This window comes from Diadema antillarum, unplaced genomic scaffold (genome assembly GCF_040938485.1).
Source record: "Diadema antillarum isolate AM-2024a unplaced genomic scaffold, OU_Dant_1.0 seq00000569_RagTag, whole genome shotgun sequence".
In the NCBI taxonomy this organism is placed as follows: domain Eukaryota; kingdom Metazoa; phylum Echinodermata; class Echinoidea; order Diadematoida; family Diadematidae; genus Diadema; species Diadema antillarum.
Window position 1 is genome coordinate 387,304 of NW_027271507.1, and position 14,634 is coordinate 401,937.

At 38.7% G+C, this 14,634-nt stretch overlaps 1 protein-coding gene across 1 annotated transcript in view; it reads right to left on the reverse strand.

Moving 5' to 3' along the window:
* Positions 1 to 14,634, reverse strand: part of LOC139735284 (slit homolog 2 protein-like) — a 165,147-nt gene that overhangs the window by 93,642 nt on the left and 56,871 nt on the right. The window contains exon 5 of the mRNA XM_071646040.1: positions 2,981 to 3,052. Within this exon, the coding sequence (XP_071502141.1) occupies positions 2,981 to 3,052 (72 nt within the window). The remainder of the gene's footprint in view (positions 1 to 2,980; positions 3,053 to 14,634) is intronic.

Sequence of the window (14,634 nt, forward strand, 5' to 3'; positions counted from 1 at the left end):
TTTCACACAGAATTCACTTCCCGAGCCTTCAGAAAGTTTGGTTGCATGACAGGGATTAGTGCAATGTACGGAAGAGGATTAATCCATCCTATTGAATCAGTATAGACCTTGGCCACACAGCAACAATACCTTGCAGAAAAGAAGTATCTGTGCTCAAGTGTTTCTTTACGCCAAAAAAGCAATGCACTGATATCACTGTCTTATTTCTTCTTTTCTGTCTTGAGACAGCATTTGGCCTTGGATTAACAATGTAATACATCAGCTCAAACTACCCTGGTAGTATCAACACCTGGGGCCCCATTTCATAAAAAGTTGACACGATAGCAACTCTTGCTGGAATGGCAATTGTCATGGTAATGACGAGAATCCAGCTTCCTGATTGGCTGTTGCTATTGGAAGTTGCCATTCCAGCAAGAGTTACTATCCTAACATCTTAAATATTAAATGGGGCCCTGGTGTTGAAAATCAATGTGTAGGAATATTTTCATAATCATCCCTGGATGCTTGAGCCAGCTTTTGATTTTTTCACAGTGTAAGTGTGTAATCTATCAGCTCAATGCATGATGCACAAATACCTCTACACTGATTGTGTTCTATTATATACAATGATTCAAAGTTGATCTCATTGACACACTTTATGAACACATAAATCCTCTGTGGTTTGTTAGGGGAATCATGCCATTGTGTAAAGTTAGATACCAGTAAATTGCTGTTCGATGGTAGATACGATGATTGACCTACAAAACATCAACATCTGGCAGGTAATCGCAATCATGTGTCTGTCATTAAATCCACCATCAGTAGTATTGTCTAAAACATCTACACTTGCCTTCCTCTGGTGGTTTACCATACACAAACAGCTGTTTCCTTGTACCAATGTCAATGACTTTGAAGCTACTGTAACGCAAGATATATTTTCACGGCATGAAATTTTCACAAATTGGAGCCAATGGCTCTCGCTAAATTCGTGAAATTAAAATGCACGCAAACATTTCTGGTTTTACGGTAACTACATGCTGTAAAGCTATACTTCTTAAACAGAAACTGATCACTTGAAGTCTAATTCATGTTCTAATTCAGAGTTGCAATGTAGCATATAATGCCATATCCATTTTTCTTGAGGCATTTTTTGCATTAAAGAAAAAGCACCAGAAGATTTTGTAAACATACTGTACTACATTGTTGTAGATATCAAAAATTCATTTCAATGACATACCCCAAGATATGAGTTTTAACACTAATTCTTATGATCACTGCAATGGTAGTGACAAAGTTTCTGACATAACTCACTGTTTGTATGACACGTAAATATATCAGTTTATACACATGCATACATTTTACACAATGCAATATCAAAGAAAACTAGAAATATCACTGAAGGTGATTAATACCCCCGCCCCGTGACGACAGTCTTACCCAAGGAATGATCTTTCCTTGATCTTCTGCCATTTAAATGCCGTTACCATGGCAACGCAGCTTCCGACACGTCCGAAAAATATGTCTTGCACATCTTCCCACCAAGACTATTGTGTGTGCCACATTTCATAAGCTTTTGTCAAAAACTGAGGAAGTAGTTCAATCCACAAGATTTTTCCTTGATCTTCCGCCATTAATATGCCATTACCATGGCAACGCAGCTTCCGACACGTCCAAAAAATATGTCTTGCACATCTTCCCACCAAGACCAATGTGTGTGCCACATTTCATGAGCTTCAGTCGAATACAGAGGAAGTAGTTCAATCCGCAAGATCTTTCCTTGATCTTCTGCCATTTATATGCCGTTACCATGGCAACGCAGCTTCCAACACGTCTGAAAAATATGTCTTCCACATCTTCCCACCAAGATCAAGGTGTGTGCCACATTTCATAAGCTTTGGTCAAAAAACTGAGGAAGTAGTTAAATCCGCAAGATCTTTCCTTGATCTTCTGCCATTAATATGCCGTTACCATGGCAACGTACTTTCGGGTACTGTCAAAAAATGCGTCTTGCACATCTACAACCAAAGGCACACATCTGTACCAAGTTTCATGGAAATTGGGCAAAAACTGAGGAAGTAGTTTGCAACACAAAATTTTCCATCATTTTGGCTCATAATATGTGAGCTGTTACCATGGCAACATACTTTTTGTCACTGTCAAGAAATGTGTCATGCTGACCTATATCCTAAGACAAACATTCAATATGAATTCCATGAGAATTGGAAGAACACTGATGAAGCAGTTTTGCCATGAAGCATTTTGCCCTATATTTTACCAATAACATGCCGTTACCATGGCAACGCACTTTTTGCCACTGCGGAAATATGTGTCTTGCACATTAACATATTCAGATGAACATCTGTACCTAATTTCATAAAAATTGATCAAAAACTGTGGGAGGAGTTCGCGACGCAAGATTTGTACCCATTTTTGCCCATAATATGCCGTTACCATGGCAACGTACTTTTGGGTACTGTCAAAAAATACGTCTTGCACATCTACAACCCAAGGCACACATCTGTGCCAAGTTTTATGGGAATCGGTTGAAAACTGAGGAAGTAGTTCGCGACGCAAGATTTGCAACGGACCGACCGCCCGACCGACCGCCCGACCGACCGCCCGACCGACCGCCCGACCGCCCGACCGCCCAACCGCCCGACCGTCCACTGATTCCTATATACCCCCTTCAAACTTCGTTTGGCGGGGGTATAAAAAATCACATGTGGCTTTACTTCCAAAATATATTCACAAAGATTTCATAGCTCTACAAACTATGCATACAGCGTAGCTCTACAAACTATGGACAAAATCCATTTGTTGAATAACATCCCGCAATGCATACATGTACCACTATGTTCTTAAATCATCTACATTTCATACAAAATCAATGATATATTTTTGTTCACATTTTTATCATCTAAATGTGTTCATGCCATCATAGTACTAACAATGGGAATATGTTGCAGTACAAAGAAAGGAGAATGAGTAAATTCATACTTACAAATCTCTTAATGCTGATGCTCCTCTGAATACTTTCCTGTCAATTTTCACCATTCTGTTAAAACTCAGGTCTCTGAAAAAGTAAAGAAGAAAGGGGGAAATTCTAAATCATCTTTGACATCAAAATCAAATTATCAGCAAACTAAATTACAGATTGCACTAGGGCTCGATATCAGCAATGGCCCAGTGGTCTGGAGCCACTAAAAATTGATGTCGAGCCATCAAATTCAAAAAAAAAAAAAAAAATCTTTCTTTTGGTGGCCTGATAAGGCACTTCAGATTCATAAGGAATTATAAAGTTTCCATTCATTTTGGGCTACATTTCTTTTTTCAGGCCACCAAAATGTCAAATTCACTGATATTTTTTTAAAAGTTACACCTGTAAGCCCCCCCCCCCCTTTTTTTTGGCTTTATCATTACTTTACAAAACATTCTCAGTAACATTTTTTCTCTCGTGATTTTTTTTTTTTGGCACTCAACTGCTCTCACGAAAATTCACATTGATTCATGTAAAGATCAAACTGCGTATAGTTTGATGATTTATGCCAGCATAGCTTGCTAAGATATTGCAATGGCAAGGGTATTGATACCGCAGTTTGAAAAAGAAATGTTGAACCAGGTGTCAATCCTAACACATAAAATTAGTTGACACTTTTGTGAAAATAAATCATTTACCTACAAAGAAATGGTGATACATCTTTCCTGTCAGGTGTAAAATAGTCATTAAAAGGACAGAAATAAACATACGATTACTAACAAGCTCCTTTGTGGAAGGTTAATACCATTCAGCTTCTTCATTTGAGGCTGTCACTAAACCCCTCCCAGCTCATTAAACTGCACTTGGGAATTTGCAATTTTCCCTATTGTATTTCACTGTTAGACGACACACTAAGAAATATCTCTTTCAAGAGCTGGCTTTTAAAAGATACTGAAGAATAGACCGATTCGTTGGATTTCTTTCTTCTGTTCTTTTCTCCTGAAGTCAACATTGAAAGGCTGGCTGAGGAAGAAACATATCTTACTGGAATGATGTATAGCACAAACAAAACCCCAGAAACATACAATGCTTGTTTTATATGCACCATTCAGCATTTTAAAACATGGATTGATAAATGAGCGCTGGCTCACTGTTGCAATTTCTCGTATTAAAGCAGCTTATAATCCATCCCCTAGCCGCCTTGATGAAATAGTCATGGCAGCTTCAATGCATGAAAAGAAACAGTGTCAATATGATGCTCCATGATACAAAATGAAGATGAATCGGCAAAAATCCACGGGAGAGGGACATGGACAAATCAGATCACAGGATTTGGAGAGTAATCTTTGGTTTAAAAAAAAAATGTTCTGACTGATTAATTGATATTTTCATACAAACTCAAGTTGAGTATGGTTCATCCATTAGTTGAGATTTGGGGAAAAGATTAACTTTAAAACCGTGATCCACATTAGTTTGGTGTTTTTTGTGAGATTTGGAGGGTTTTTTAAAGCTTTAAAGAATGAGAGATAGAAGACTGGGGGTATCATGTGACAAGATAGTTGTTGACCTACAAAGAACCAAGAAAAACAGCAAGCCTGTCTGCACAGAAAGAAATTTCACTTGTACATGGTATAGGCTGTAGATCTTCACTCAAATATCCTTGGTAAATGTTTATCATGGATAATGATGATTATGTATAGTTTTGTACCTGCATCAAAGACTTTGGCCTCCCCTTCTGTTACATAATACCAAGGACAGCATTTATTGGAGGACATATGCAGACCTTTCACATGGTTTAAAAAATGAAAACTCTCTTGAAATTATCTTCATAAATTGCAGTTGTAATCATGATTAAAGTTTCAGGCCTTTCAGACGCTCAAAGCTCGAATGTATAGAGTCCTTTCAGATGACAGAAAAATCTCTCTTATAATCAAGTTTATGAATCATGTTTGTAACTTGATTTGAGTTTTGGAGATACGAGTTTGTGACCTGTTGATACACTTGCAAAATATGCTTTCAGCTAGTGTAGTACGGGAAGATCACATTACATTTTGCGCAGTCTGTGGATGAAAGTAAGTGTAAGGTCAAGCTCAGCTCCACCTCCTTAACCCGTTGAGGACGGTTTGATTTTGCTACAACACGCATTTCCCATAGACGCTTGCCCGAGTATACTCGGTACTCGTCCTCAACGGGTTAATGACATTCTGGAGGGCATGCCTTTCAGTAGGGAAGTGAGCACCACAAATCCAGCAAATCAAGACCTGAAAACAACTCTGGTCTTCGATTTACTAATCGTGATTCTAGAATCACAATTAAAATAATTTGCTTTCAGACAAAAGAATTAACTCGATTGCAATCTTGATTTTTTTCTAATAGAGATTATAATTATGATTACAAGAGAGATTCTTCTACAGTCTGAAATGAGGGAAAGATATACTGTAGGAAGAACTGCTCATTCTTCTCCCTCCCACCCAACCCTTTCCCCCATCATTACTCTTGCCATGACAGACACCTTAGTCCCCGCGTTGCAGGGGACACTCGGAATCTTGATGAATTGCGAGGATTGCTGATGATAGGATCATGACTAAATTTATCATTTTGAAATGGATGGCAGATTCATCATTCTTCCTTCCTCCCACAAAAAACGGGAGGCAGACGGGCTTACACAGCCTGATCTCCCTCGACATGAAAGGGATATGCTGACGAGGGGACATGTGCTGGGAAGGGGGCTCATATACTAGTGCTCAGGCAGGAGATGCCTCGGCAGATATGATAAATCACTTGTGGGTACTCCAGGCTTTTTAGCTGCAAAATGGCTAGCCTTTTGTCAAGGCCCTCTCGCTGTATGGTGAAGAGAGCCCAGCTGAGTGGGGTTGCGCGAGGGCCTTTTGAGATCTGCTTCGCATCCTTTTGTTAGCCCTCTGAATTACCGACTTTTGCTCCCAGATTTCGGGAGCAAAAGTCGGACCAATCAGCGTGTCTGTCTGCTCGAACCCGATTTGAATGGAGCGAATGCACGCCGCAGACCACACAGAACTCTACACACACAGAGTGTGTAGAGTTCTGTGGCAGACCTCTGCGGGTGGTCAGTGATGCATGCGAACAGGCATGACAACACGTCCAAGACTGAGGATTCGGGGAGCGCGCCATTCTATTGGTTGACCGGAACCCGATATAATGAGTATTCAGAAGGGTTCACGTGTCATGAATAATAATGTGTGAAGCAGATCTCAAAAGGCCCTCGCGCTGGCGCGCTCGGCTGGGCTCGCTTCGCTCGCCCATTACAGCGAGAGGGCCTTGACAAAAGGCTACAAAATGGCGGGCATTTTTTTTTTTTTTTTTTTTTGAACAGGGTGCAGTGGATGAGCAAGTGCGGTAATGATGAATGACCACTGAAGATGTAGACGACTACTCCAATAAAGTTTGCATAGTGGTCTTGATGCCTTTATGTCCCTTCTTAAAGCAGTTTATCAATATCATGCATCAATAACTTGATAATGGGTAAAAGTCAGAATATCAGACAGATAAATAAGTAGAGCCTATTTCTCCATGACTTGACTTTGTTGTATCAAAGTTTTGGATCAAAATTGATTTTCATTTCATCAATTAGTTGATGTAAATGAATTGTGCTTTAAAATCATGCAGGGTGAAAAAGACAAACAAGAGCAGGAACATAGAATCCATTCATGCTCTTTTACAGGGTTCCCAGCATTTCAAGAATACAAAATTCTCTGGATTTTTCCCTGATTTTTCCCTAATTTTTCCATGATGAAGTCTCAAAATTCCATGATAATTATTTCAACTCATTTCAAGTTTCACATAGCCAGTCATCCAATGAGTCTGACTGACTACTTTCAATGTTGGGCCAATTAAGATTCCCTGACTTTTCCCTGATTTGAGGCATTTAAAGTATATCAAATTCCCTGACTTTTTCCTGACTGACTGGAAAAGAGTGAAATAATTTCCCCTGATTTCCTTGATTTCCCTGATGGGCTGGGAACCCTGTTTTAAGCACCTATATATAGGTGCCTATATCAAAACAGGCTGGTCCTGTTTAACCTCACCAATCAAGGTATCTAGAAGACTGAAAGGGAACAATCTAAAGACTCTACAATATCTTGCAAAAACAGCATATTTTGCAATGCATCGTCAGAGTAAAACAATTTATTATCCAGTGACAACATTTATATACCCTACCTTATGTCAATTTGTAAACAAATTGATAACAACAGCCTGCATGAAACAAAAAAAAAGCCACAAGAACAAGTACCTGCAGTATACAGTGGTGTATGTACCACATATTGAAATACATGAAGGTAAAAAATCTCCGTCACTGACAAGTCAACTGACAAGTGTCAATGGGTAGGCCCAATATCAAACTCAAACCTCTCCCCACCCCCAACCTCTCTCCCTCCCCCCCCCCCCCCACTCTATATCTTCTTTTAGTATGAATGAGGAAAATGTGAAAGGGTTACAAAGTCTTTCTGAGAACTGTTTATGCTTTTAGCCCAGAGGTCAGACAAGACCTTTTGACCCTTCAGGTACTTATTTACCCAGATATGGTGAACATAAATATTTGTATACAAGTAGTCAGGAACCACTATTACAATACAGCTGCTGGCACAGCCCCTTTCAGTTCAACTATTTCTTCTTGTTAATATCAAATTTCTAAAAGAGGACAGTTACTGTTCCCACTTTTCCATAACATGAGATTACAAGCTTACCAAGAGCACTTGTTCACCTTTTACACATGTTCCTTTTAAAAATTAAGTATGTTCCACTGTTTTTTACATTTTTAACAATGACAACACAAATAGTTTAAAGGGATTGTATACTGTAAAACGAGGAATTCTGTGAATTTTGCGAGAGCCAAGATTCGCGAAATTAGAATGCACACAAAAGTTCTTGTCTACATTATATGCATTGAATGTTAGAGGCAACTCACAAAAATTTCATGCCGCGAAAATATTGTGTTTTACAATAGTTTCGGTTAAGAGCCAACTTCACGTTTCTAACTTTTTTCGGTGAGATAACAAGAAACATCTAATGAAATATGAAAGAGTATGTACTTCCAAGAGGAATTCATCATTTATTTGATGAAAATTGGTTTTGTAATGGCTGACCCACCTTTTTATTATGATCGCTTTGTTTTATTTTGTTTTTAGATGTCTCAACCATTCCAAAACCCATTTTCATCAAATAAACTTATGCTCTGTACTATTCTATTAAGTGGTTTATTGGTATCTCACAAAAAGTTAAAAGCCCATTCCTCATCTCCACCAATACTATACCATCCCTTTAAATTTTGCAATTGCCTGTCAGCTCTCATGTTGTCATGTTGTCATGTGGATGTGACCCACTACAACAAAAGGATCCGAAAGTCAGGGAGGACAATTTTCTGAAGATGGCATGACATAGAAAGTTCCCTTACTCTTCTACTTTAATTTCATATATAACACAACTCATAAAAGTACTCGGTTGCGGAAATATCAATGATTTTATTAGCGCATGTCAAGTGGTCGAGGAAATAAGAGTTTCGAGGAAAATGCCTTGAAAGTTTTCCTTCTGACGCTAACATGATCAAGGGGATGCAAGACAGTTTTCACCGATTGACAATAGAAGGTATGATCCTAGCGACCTCTGCAATGTTCATTCAAGCTTAGCGCCAGCGGTCTACAAACGACCAATCAGTAATCAGGATGCCACGCACTGACCAATAAGATCACTCCCTCATTGCTAGGGGCGGAGTCTAGTTGCGGCGCTAAATCAAAATCTTCGGACACGTTTCTGTTACATTGAAATTCAGAAAATCATGGCCCAGAAAAACGCTAATTTCTTGCCTTTTGTTTGATCATTCAGCTTCGAAATGTTGGCAGATGATAGACAAAACATTAGACTACAAAATTATGCCAAAAACAGAAATCTGATTGTTTTGACCAATTTTGATGATCAATGTGACTTCAAACTCAATTTTCTCGGCACAGCCGTCAACGACTTTAGGATCCTTTTGTTGTAGCGGGTCACATATTATCTTGATTTCATTGCTTTTGTTCAAAGGAACTCTATTTTCATCGCAAACTCTGCATAACCAGGACCCACAATCTCATTCTCTCACACACTCACTGTCTTTCTCCTTCTTTCATCATGCAGGAGGCAACTTTCTCCGTGATTAAAACTTTTGATAAAACTTTCAGAGGTCATCACTGTTCTTTATTTCCTCCCCCTATGTATCCATCAATTACAATGCCTTGTCTTGTCTGCAAGCAGGCCAATGACAGATCGTATTAGAAAGCATTTTCTTTGCATGATTACGAGTTACAGAGCATGTACCAAGAGAAAGTGAAATGTGACAGGGGTCAAAAGGGAAAAAGACAAAAAAACTGTCACCAAATTACCAACCTTAATACGATCCCTGAAGCACAGTGCAGTAGACCTTCAAGAGACTTGTTTGCCCAAGAAAATGCCCCCATGGGTCACATCCTGAAGCATTGTGACATTATGTTTGCTAGCTTAGATTTCGATTGTGAAAGGGACATCACATTTACAGAGTGATTGCACTTTCAAGTTGACAGAAGGGGAAAAAAACACAAAAGCTGCATAGTACACAAAGTTTGGATGATACAGTATATTTGTATCATACTGTAACACACCACTTGAAGGTCTCTGTTGTAGTTTTATTCTTATTTTTCTTCAAGGATTCTGGAGAGCTTTTTTTTTTGGGGGGGGGGGTTGTATTTCAGACAGTCCCTCCTGCATGTCTGCATGAAATGGTTGTGATGATAGCAAATGTAAATAGCTAACTCGACACAGGTTTCCAGCGCAATCCACTCCCATTACGAGAAGCATGTGACTCATCAGCGACCGTATACCAGTCTGTCGCACTTGACTTGTCCCAGGTATGGCTCCATTCTATGCACATGTTGTAGTGGGTTGTGGTTGATCATGCCACATTGAACCACTTTCTAAACATTGCTCACACTTAAAGGAAGAAATGACAGTTTTGAATGTATCAGATTTGGGGATTTTTTTTCTTCAAAATCTTTTCCTACAGATGAAACCTTGCAGATTGTATGAACTTAGTATTCACATAAAAAGAAAGTGCTAATAATCAAACTTCCATTCATGGTGGCTAGTATTCCAGTGAGCAGACTACACCCTGACCCTAGTGCATTCTCCATCAAAGCTAACAGAGCTAATCCTCACATATATAAGGCACAAAGGATAACCTTTTACAGTCAACTTATAATTTTTTGCTGATGTCATAAAATCCTAAGACTCTGGGAACCTGTTAACATAGTCCTTTACAATGAGTTTGAATGTCAGGTTTTGTCATGAATGTATAAATAAAGCTAAGTTGTACTTAAGTGTTCAGGTGGAGCTCAAAGTAGAGATATCATCTTTTTATAAAATATGTAATATGATAAAAATAAAAACAATATGGTTATGACAAAGCTTCTTGTCACAAGGTTGTCACTGTTTGTAGGCATCTGATCAGAAGCACCACTTGGCACATTGCTTGTTTCATGCATTGTCATATTAATTTGCAGCTGGTTTCCTTGGAAGAGGGAACAAACCTCTTGATCCCAATCTTCCTCATTATGGGGGCGGATTGTACCCCCTTGAAAGGGGAGGATGGGGAGGATGATCCCAATTATATCCTACTAGAGGGATTACACAGGACCAGACTGACTGTCTGTGAGAGGAGGAACATGGAGGTGCCAGAATCAATCACATACCCTCAGACGTAGCACTCACATGACTTTAAAACTCTGAAGAAGAAAAAAACACTAATCAGAATACTCATCACCTCCATTTGTATTTGCATGGAATAAAGTTTTTAACCCTTTTAGGACTATTCCCTGGTACACGTGAGCCAAGGGTGTGACACAGGGGTGCGACACAGGGGTATTCCCTCAATATCCGCTCCCTGAGTGAATGGTATGGATGATATGAATGAAGTAGATCAATACCAAACATTTAGGGCCTATTTGCATCATGTACGTTCTACACAAGTAATCATTTTTTTTTTATACAAATGAGCCTAATATTTGTTAGCATTTGGCACAAGTTAACAATGCTACCAGGGAGGTGGGAACACCTCCCTAATGCTACTTTACTTTCAATAACAATACAACATAAATGTTTTGCAATCATATGAATATCTTACATGTAGCTTTATCCAGAGCAACACACTTGATTTAAAAAAAAAAAGGATTATATGCTTTCTGTATTCCATGCAAGTAAAAGATTGGTCAAGTACACTTGGAAATGACTTCTGATTGTGTCAATTCTAAATGTCACACTTGATGGTTGTATTTAATACAATCCTGCAAGGAACTACTTTTTTTTTTTTTTTAACACAGCTCTAAATTATTGCAGGGATTGTACTGTATGTTATGTATGATGCATGAGATGCAACAGACTGGAAAATCTCCCTGAATGATGAGAAGCTTGCTTTTATGTCAGAATGATATAACAGAAATAAAAAAAAAACCCAAATAAACAGGTGAAGTTAAGAAATTCAATAACACCTGCACAATGCTGTACTTCCAAGGACATGACAGTCAGAACAGCATGTGAGTTGAATTTCTGCCCGTCTGCATGAGCCAGAATGTACTGGACTTTGCTCTACTGCCAGCCATGAAACATATCATGTAGCTTTATAAACAGTGTTATTGCAAAGTCTGTCTTGTGAAAGCGCTAACATGGACTTGGTGACCATAATCTGGTTCTTTCAAGTTCTACAATGTAACATTTGCTCCCCACCTCCCGTGGCCCAAGCCCCATGAAAGACAAGAAAGTCCGCTCCCATTTGTCAACCCTGACCCATACATACCCCCACCTAACCACTCACAATCCCTTCTCCACCATGTCTGTTCTTTTGTGCCTCGGTGAGGATTATCCACATATTTTGAATATTTTTGAAAATTAAACCATTCTGGGTGAACTTGAATGCCGAAGAGAAAAGTCTGTCACTTAGCAGTTCACGCTTGTTTTTTCCCCAAGCTGCAATGATATAACTGAGCTTGCACTGTTTAATCCAACTACAGAAGGATCTTCCTGAGCATGTTTTAGATAAAGAGGAAGACCAAAAAAAAGAAGAAGAAGAAGAAGAAGAAGAAGAAGAAGAAGAAGATGTCTTTGCCATAGCAGGGCAATCGTATCAGTAAGCCCTTCTACAGTTCGGCTCCCTTTACCACTATCCTTGGATCAGAGCTTAAGCTAATGAAATACAGGCTGATGATCCAACATGCATCAAGAGACAACAGCTTCCACCTGTACGATATGGACGATGATGACGGTAACAGGATGTACGCAATACACCTGTCCTGCATCAAACCCTTTGGAAGATCTGAGTTTGCCATAATGGTCATATGCCACGAAGACTTTAGAGCAAATGCTGGTTACATTAATGGTAAACAAAGAGCATGGTAAAAGTATCTGCATAAGATATGACAGAAATCTGGAATTGTAAAGTTTGAGGGGAAAAACATAACTTGAAACAAAAAATAATATCATTGTAAATGGTCCATCCTACTTCAAGCAGGACCAACTCTGGATCTGAATGATAAAGGCTTAAAGCCTGCATTCAGAATCATCCATAGGTATCCGTAGGTAGTTAGGAAGGTAATATTTCATCACTGGTAACACAGCAATCCTAGCCATTGACTTTACATTTCTTCAACAATGTCAAAAGGTGTACATACATATATCCTTCACATCAAAGGAATGTGAAACAAAGCAACATTTTTCATATACCGGTAATCTTCTACTGACTTCCCTTTGGTTATGCCTTGCACTGGCCATATAAATGTTTCTGCATTCAAATGTAAACTTACTTTTTTGTTTAGTATAATTCGAGATGGCTCGAAATATATGGAATAAACTTGGAACATTATCAAATAGAAAAAAAAAATATTGTTGCAATATAAATGCTTTAATGCAGGGGCATAAAGTCATATATTTTACTCCTGCAATCACATTCATACCTTACACATTTCACATGAATGCATGCTGAGTATAGGCAACCTAAAAAAACCCTGATATTCTACAGCTTGGTTACTGATCTAGACACTGTCTGCAGGGCAAAACAGGGGGATAAATACCAAAAAGGAAGATTCTCAGAAAGCACCCGCTAGAAAACATGTTTACCACCAGAGAAAGAGGCAAGGGGCTAACAGTGACACAGAAATCATGTCGTGTCTGCCACAGTGTGAGTCCACACACCTGACTCTCCTACCATCTACTGACACACCATGTTTCCAGTGTCTTGTTACAATGTATGCCACACTCATCTCCACAGATCTACTTCTGCATCACAGTGACATATTGCATTATATGGTACATGCGTCGTTTTCGCACAGAGACATTCTAGTACATGTCCTTCTAAGAGTGAAATGTTACAGTCAGGTGAACTTTTGCCTCTCCAGACACTGAAACAGCACACATCCTCCAATCTGCATCTCAGTCTGGTGTTTGTGTTTTAACCTGATAGCATAGCATTGGATGCCGGCAGGATGACAACATGGCATAGAGGTTACAAAAATAAATAGGTATGGATGAAAGAACATCAGCACTTGTGAAATAATCAACATCTGGGTATGACCTAATTCTGGTGCCATTACCAGGTTGACTATTCACACATCATTACATTCCACTCCTGAAAATAAAAAGACATTCATGACTAATGACCCATTTAATCATGCTAGAAAAGTTTTCAAATTTTGTTCAAATTCTATTGAGACACTAAATTTGATAATGGTAACCCTTTTGCTCTAGGCCTACGTACATTGTACCTGTACTGAGTCTTCAACAGATGTGGACGAATTCTAAAGGCAAAAATGATGACTCACTCCATAAAAGCATCACAGAATTGATTCCAAGGTCAGCAGATTGTGATGCAGAGGAGATGAGGATGTTCCTTCCGCAACAGAGTGTAGTATGTGAGAGATATTTCAAGTTCTATGTGCACATTAAATTGGAAAGAAATTCAATATCTTTACCTTAAAATTGTAGGGCAGTTTGATCTGATATAAGACACACCTTGAAATCAGATGTTGCTACAAGTATATATATCTATGAAATTATATCTAATCTGTGGTTAGAGGTAAAAAGCTGCATACCTGTTGCCATCGGTAACCAGCAACTCTGCTATAAAACACTATGTTCACCTCAAGAAATTGGAGAGAAAATTCCTTGTTCATCTTTGTGAACTGATTTGGGTATTGATGGCACTGAATGTACAACATGAGGCAGCAGACAAAGCACCCAATGAGTATTTTACTTACTCTAGAAATACTTGCTCTTTTGGGCAAGTGATTGAGCTACTTAAAGGGTGTGTACAGTTCTGGTCGAGGTGAGGATTTAGTTTTTAACGTTTTGTGAGATATTCAGAAACCACTCTATGAGATGTCAAAGAGCATGCAATTCTAAGGGGTATCAAAAGTTTAGTTGATGAAAATCGGTTTTGAAATGGCTGAGATATCCAAAACAAGGTGAAACAAAGAAATCCTAATAAAAGGCATGGCCTGTAGTCTTTTATTATTATCACTTTTTGGATATCTCAGCCATTTGAAAACCAATTTTCATCAAACAAATGTTGAATCCTTCTTAAAAGTACATGCTCTTTCATATTTCATACAAGGTTTCTCATTATCTCACTTATAGGAATGTTCAAA